The sequence below is a fragment of the Amblyomma mixtum genome, chromosome 5 (assembly GCF_055824585.1).
Source record: "Amblyomma mixtum isolate Tamu chromosome 5, ASM5582458v1, whole genome shotgun sequence".
NCBI classification, from domain to species: domain Eukaryota; kingdom Metazoa; phylum Arthropoda; class Arachnida; order Ixodida; family Ixodidae; genus Amblyomma; species Amblyomma mixtum.
This window is the reverse complement of record NC_143016.1, coordinates 114,499,046-114,505,730: the sequence shown is the minus strand read 5'-3', so window position 1 is coordinate 114,505,730 and position 6,685 is coordinate 114,499,046. Positions and strand designations below refer to the sequence as shown.

Genomic DNA, 6,685 nt, shown 5'->3' with positions numbered 1-6,685 from the left:
AACACCTACAGGCCTACGGGCCTATACACAGGCAGATATGCCCCACATCTCACAAAATTTCGGATTAACACACTATTCGCCGACTACGAACAGCAACTTACGTGAGACAGCTTAAACTCCCCCAATGGCGCCCCTCATTCTACAAACCAGAGTGTCCACACTGTGGAGAGATAGCTACCTCTTTTCACATGGTGTGGGCATGCCCATTCAATCCCGCTTTTGAGAGGCTTCCTAATCCTAACTTGGAGCAGTGGGAGGCCGTTCTGCACAGCGAGGACCCCGACCAGCAACCAGGACTCGTTCGTAGGGCCCACGCTGCTGCGCAGGCCAATGGGCTTCCGGAAAAGGCGACCACCCAAGACTCAGAGCATTGACATGCACTCAATAAAGTTTTCAATCAGTCAATCCCATTACGGGCTTCCATGCGCACGGCCGGGCGCGAGCTAGTGTTGGAGCGAGGTGACGAAGCAGAACAATTACATCTAATGTCGGTCTCGACGCGATGCCTCCGTCAGCTGCCAAAAAGCTGCAGTTGGCATCTTTTCGCAGAATTTGGCATGTAGCTATTCTGTCTGCATCGCAGATTAAATTCCTATATTTTTGCGGAATTTATGGCTCTTGGAATGGCCCTACACAAAATTCCATGTCATGTATCCCACGTTATCATCCTGGCTGATTGCTTGTCAGTTTTATTCTGCCTTAAAACTTCACAAAATGGTTTTTTTAGCCGTTTCCTGCCATTTTTTGTCCCGTCCACTTTAAAGAAGGTCCGTTTTGTCTGGGTTCCTGGCCATGCAGGCATTCATTCAAACGAGGTGGCTGATTACTTAGCCAGGACAGCTCTTGACGGGTCAGTGACCCATCCCGTCCCGAATTTCAGTCTGCTGCCGATCTCCAGGTTCCAGTGGTTCCAACACATATCAGCCAGGTTACGCGATTCCTTACTAAATACCACTGATCATCAGAACTTAGCATATAATTACAACGCCTGTTCGAGCAAAACAAGACTGTGTGAGGTATCAATGGCGCGGTTGCGGTGCAGGATTCCCGGTTTAAATTCATATCTATAAAAATGTGGGTGGTCACCGACTAACCTATGTGACTCATGCGGGGAAGTTAAATCTGTAACCAATTCCTTCTCTACTATCCAAAGTTAGCGCTTTACCCCGCCGCGGTGTCTCAGTGGTTACGGCACTCGGTTGCTGACCCGAAAGACGCGGGTTCGATTCCGGCCGCGGCGGCTGAATTTCGATGAAGGCGAAATTCTAGAGGCCCGTGTGCTGTGCGATGTCAGTGCACGTTAAAGAACCCCAGGTGGTCGAAATTTCCGGAGCCCTTCACTACGGCGTCTCTCATAGCCTCAGTCGCTTTGGGACATTAAACCCCAATAAACCAAACCAAACCAAAGTTAGCGCTTCAGAGAAAGATTTACCTGGACGTCCCTCTCTCCAGGTTAGGGCTCAGCGCCTCAGTGCAGAAAACAGAAATGTTAGAGATCAGGGGTCTGGTAATTTGGCTCGTCACTGCCGTGTGCACAAGTGCGTTCGTAAGTTTGAAGAATGTTCACTAATGGGAAACATGGCGACCAAAAAATGAGAGAGATAATTGAAGCAGCGGTAATGCAGAAAGCAGCGATGGAAAATTCTGTTAGCAGTCCTGCATCATTATCAAAAAAAAAGACAGCTTTCTTGAATTCAGGGCAGCGGGCGATTTTGTGAAACGTGCTCACTAGTGTTTTTTTGGTTTTTGTGTGCTTTTGTTGTTTTTACGCTTTAACACAACACGCTGTTGACAAGATAATCGTTGGTATGCTTCTCTCCTCGTACACTGCTTGTTAGTTTATAAAGCTGTAAGCGGCAAATAAAATCGTTTAGTGGAAGCTTAGCGCTCGCATTCTGTCCCATCCTTGTTGTGCGCTATGTGACCTCAAGTCGATTGCCCACTAGCCCGAACCCTAACCCTTCTAAGTATACTACCTATACGAGCATAGTATGCTACATCGGATATAACAAACCTTAGTATGCCACCTTAGATATAATAACCTTTCGTACTTTAACCTCGGATATAGCGAACTTCCATGCGTTAATATCGGATATAACGAACATAGTATCCCACCTCGGACATAACGCACTTTAATTTGTCAACCTCGAACATAACGAAAGTTTGGCTGTTATCGCATTGAAACTATCCACCGAGGATCGCCTAAGTGTTTATAAAACGTTTCTTTGGCGATGAACAACGTTTTTTCTATGTCAGTTATACTGTTAAAGAGGGTACCTTATTCAGCAAAATGAAAATATTATTGTTTATTTACCGAGCATGCTCTGACTGCCTTTTTAAATACGTTTTTATGTCACAGATATTGTTAATAACATCGATTTCTCTGTAATCCGAATGCATTCCACCCTAAAATATACAGTCAGAAAAACTGAAATGGGGGAAATGCTCCATTGGGCCGTTTTATAAAAACTTGCTCAACGCTGATATCAACAACTAATAATAGCAGGGATTTCTAAAATAAAGATTGCGTTTCAACCAGCCGTACGAGCTGGTGGCGCCTCACCGATGTGACTCCTTTTAAAAGAATTCGCCGCAGCAACAAGCACTTCTTCAATTTTTTATTCGTTAAACCAAAAAAATGGCTTGACCATTTGGCTTATTTATATTGTCATACAACGTTGCCCACATAGCGTTTTCCTTCCCTCAGTGTGGCCCATTTCGCAAAAATTGAGATATTTGAGATTAAATTAAAACCAACGAAAAAGCACACCAATTGAAACTAACAATGTTATTAAAAGGTTAGCGAAAAGCATGCAAAAAGGTCTTTCTAAAAATTTATACTAAAAGTTATATTCAAGAACTCGGAAATCTCAAAAACCTTCTTTCAAACCAAAATCTTGCCGTCAGTTGTGAACCTGAAGGGCAAGTTAATACGTATCTACGCGAGGAAATAAACTTCTTCGGTAAGCGACAGTTCTTGAACTATAATTCCCTAAAAATGCCCAGATTACGGCAATTTCTCAAATCTTGGAGCCTGATCCCTGTATAGTATTTTTTTCTTTCAAAAGAGCGTCTCTATACTCATTTCTAGTTTGTCCTAACTAAGGTGATTTTTTTTTTTCAGCCAAACCAGAAATCTCTAGAAAAAGGAACGTCTGCTTTCGCGTGGAAGGGCCCTCATGACATCAAAAATTATAAGGTTGCCGTATGGACAAGTAGAAGCCGCAAATTAATGTCCTGCTCCTCAGGTGTCTGAACTCTACCGCCCCTGTAGAATGCTCAAATTGTGAAAAAGACAACACAGGGCCTGGGTTCCTTTTTTTTTTTGCCTGCTGCACTGCTCATGGCTGGCTATGAAATGCAAAGTGGTGAGCTTAATTAATCGCATGCGTAGGCAACACTGGTAAAGCCTTCAGCGGGGTATTGCAGACAGAAGTGGCACCTTCAAATTCACCGCACTGCGCTAGGAGACGCCATAGTCTCCGACTAACCTTCAATATACTTAGCTCGGCACCACTGCATCGTTTCTTCACGAAGAGGGGAGCGACTCGTTCTGCAACAAAATTCACGCTCTCCTTCGAATGGCGGTGAGGGGCATTCCAGTGAAAGTCGCAAGAACGCACCCTGTCCGGCGACCACTTTTTTGTTTTCCCAAAAAGTACGCAAACTGAAGTGACCGCAGGTATGTACAACGTACCATTTGTTCAGAATGCGCCGATTTCCGAACGAGGCGCTGAGATCGAGTCCTACAGCGGCGAGAGGGAGGCCGCCCTCTGCCAAGGCCACCACTCAAGTGGCACGTTTCCCGCTCGCTGTAGCAGGCTTCACACGTAGGCTTCCGCAGTGACCCGCACAAAAAGCGGCGCACAATCGGAAGGGGCTGCATTTCACTCGAATCGCGCTTGCCCCCTTACTGAAAACTGGTCCTTTTTGAAAGCGACACGCCCAGACCTTACTCGAACGCCTCTAATAGCAGGTTCATACGTTACAACAACAACAACAAAAAAGTTAGAAGAGAAAGAGTGTGCGAACGCGTTGTCCGGCCGTCGGCAGGGGTCTATATAGAGCACCCGTCACTCCGACAGTCGTCAGTGCCGATCCAGCGCTCGCCGTTGCAAACATGATCGTTCAGGTAAGTTCGGTCGAGCGTGGCGGCCGACGCGGCAGGCATCGGACACCGCTCGGAAGTGGTCAGTCAGCTGTGCCGCGAACGGCTCTCGGCGAGGTCGAGCTCACGCTGAGAGCGGCTCGGCTCAGTGCGGTTTATTTACAGGAGCGCGGTGTTTTAAATCACTGAGTTTCTCAGTCAGTTCATACCGTTAGTACTAATTTCTCTCTGCGGTCATCACCACAAAGACTAGACACAGTGTCTACTGGCGACGACTAAGGCGATGAGCCTTTCAAAGACGTTCGCTGAACAAGCAAATTGGTCATTAGCTGTGCCACGCTGCTCCTGAAACATCGATTTTCGTGAATCTTGCTTGCGCCTCGTCTTTTGCGCCCACACTATAGACTGTTTTTCGAAGGCGTCCCAGAGCAGGCAAAGTCTGTATATCAAGCGAGAGCGCGCGTAATTATTAAGGCCAGACAAGATATAGACCTTTTTTTTTTCTGTTCAAGAAGTTTACCTCAGCCTCCTTTTTTCTCTTCAGATTATTTTCCCCATTCCATGTCTTATGCTATACTTGTCTGTATTCTTTCCTTTTTGAAGCTGACAGTGCTGCTGGCCCTATCGGCCCTGGCTTCCGCTGGAGGCTACGGTGGCCACGGACACGGTGGAACCAGCAAAACCTACAGAAAGCAAAACGTTTGTTGCTGACTTTTTTTGATCTTCCGATTTGTAATGTTGTTTGAAAGTCGACTTAAAACATTTGCAGAGGCGGGTTTTTTTCCGTAGCTATTTATTCCCCGCAAAATAAGGAGGCCTAACTGTGATGTTTTCTTAGCATGTTTTAGACTGAGCCTGCATTGTTTTCTACAGCTACAGCTTTCTGGCCCTCCTGGTCTTCTGGAAACATAAGTACATGTAACTTTCACTCTTGTCCAATGATGAAAGTGAACAACAGCGAGACTGCTAGACATAACGCTGAGACCGAAAATAACATAAGAAATGTTATGTTATTTCTGGCACAAAATCACAAATGTTATTCATTTCTCGCATCTGCTTCCGCCAGGCTGTCGCGCTCTTCTTCCCTTTCAGGAAGAGTGGTCACCACCAAGCCCTCATGTTGATGTCACTGTCACATTTCATTATTCTTTCTTCCCTGCTCTTTAAGTGAGCGCTCAGGTACAGCTTTTTACTTTATCCAACCGTAAGGCTTATTTTCCACCCTGTAGTGAAGCACTCGTAATATTCTTAAAGAACAAAATATCTGAAGATTGAGACGAACCCTTGTACACGCATTTCAAGGCTCATTCGTCTCTAGGGCCGCCGCGAGTGTTCCGCTTTACAACTGAGAAGCACACCGTGTGGCCTGAAGAATTTTTGCCAAAGCTGAATATCCTTAAACGTAGGCTACGAGCAGTTTATGAAAGCAATGGAGACAAAATCACAGTTGTTTCTCGCACTCTTTTCTCAGGACCACGGCCACTACAGCTTTGGCTATGACATCGTCAACGGGTACGGCGCCGTCAACGGTCGCCACGAGACCGGCAACGCGTACGGCCCCGTGCACGGTTCCTACTACCTGGGCGACATCGACGGCCGCCACCGGCAGGTGCACTACGTTGCCGACAAGCTGGGCTTCCGGGCCGTCGTCAAGACCAACGAGCCCGGAACCAAGAGCAGCCTGCCGGCGGCAGCTCCCTACCACTCTGCGCACGGCAAGGCGGTGCCTGCCTACGGACATGGCGGATACGGTGGCCACGGCGGATATGGGGGCTACGGCGGTTACGGTGGATATGGCGGTTACCGGGGCTACGGGGGCTATGGCGGCCACGGCTACTATGGCTAAGACGACATCGTTTTTCTAGAACTTACGTGTTTGCCATTTCTGTGGGTTGTCCCGTCTGCCTTCTTTGTGGTAAGTAATCTAGGTGTGCAGATTTCATCTATTTCTTCGTTCCAGAAGCATGTTATCGAATTGATAGTAAGTGACTAATGTGTTTCATTTTGCTACGACAAAATCGTACCCCGGTGTGAACTTCGGCCACCGAAACTGTCTTGTCGTTTTTCGGATTCGTTAAAGCACTGCTAGCTCTGATTAAATGCCTGCCTTATTTTCGTGTCTCTCCTGGAAGTACAGGTTTAAATATCTGCTAGAACCTGCAAAGGGCGGCAACAATTAATGTCAGACACCGAAAATATTTCCTAGTTTTTTTTTATTTTTGCGCTTGCAGACAAGTAGGTGTTGGGATATGGTTGTCTAGAACAAGACGTTGGACTGAGCGGTCTTGTGTCCTGAGTTTAAGTGTGTTGAACATCACATCTATCTTCTCAGGTGAATTATGTCTGCTCTAGAAGCTTTCATTCGCAAATATGCACTCTGCTAGTTCCTGCTATGTTTAGTCCAATGAATATATAAATTTCAAATAATTTCCATTCGTGCTTAAGCTGAAGGCAGGGAGCGAGGACAATAAGCTGCTCAGCGGCAAGCTTGACTGGGTACCCATTTCCTTTACCGGGCACTTTTGCATTAGCAGTTCCGAAATCGGGGTGTTCCACACTCGTCTTGTTTGGTGGAAT

General features: G+C 46.5%; 1 protein-coding gene across 1 annotated transcript; it reads left to right on the top strand.

The window, feature by feature from the left end:
- The first annotated feature begins 4,084 nt into the window (after positions 1-4,084).
- Positions 4,085-5,954, top strand: LOC149343398 (adult-specific rigid cuticular protein 15.7-like). The gene is made up of 3 exons (XM_089542384.1): positions 4,085-4,132; positions 4,712-4,807; positions 5,580-5,954. Exons 1-3 carry the CDS (start codon positions 4,121-4,123, stop codon positions 5,952-5,954), a joined length of 483 nt encoding a protein of 160 aa, XP_089398510.1. The 5' UTR covers positions 4,085-4,120.
- The last annotated feature ends 731 nt before the right edge of the window (positions 5,955-6,685 follow it).

Coding starts and splice junctions, on each gene's coding strand:
- LOC149343398 (XM_089542384.1), top strand. Junction 4,808..5,579: donor AAACCTACAGAAAGCAAAAC/GTTTGTTGCTGA, acceptor CTCTTTTCTCAG/GACCACGGCCACTACAGCTT.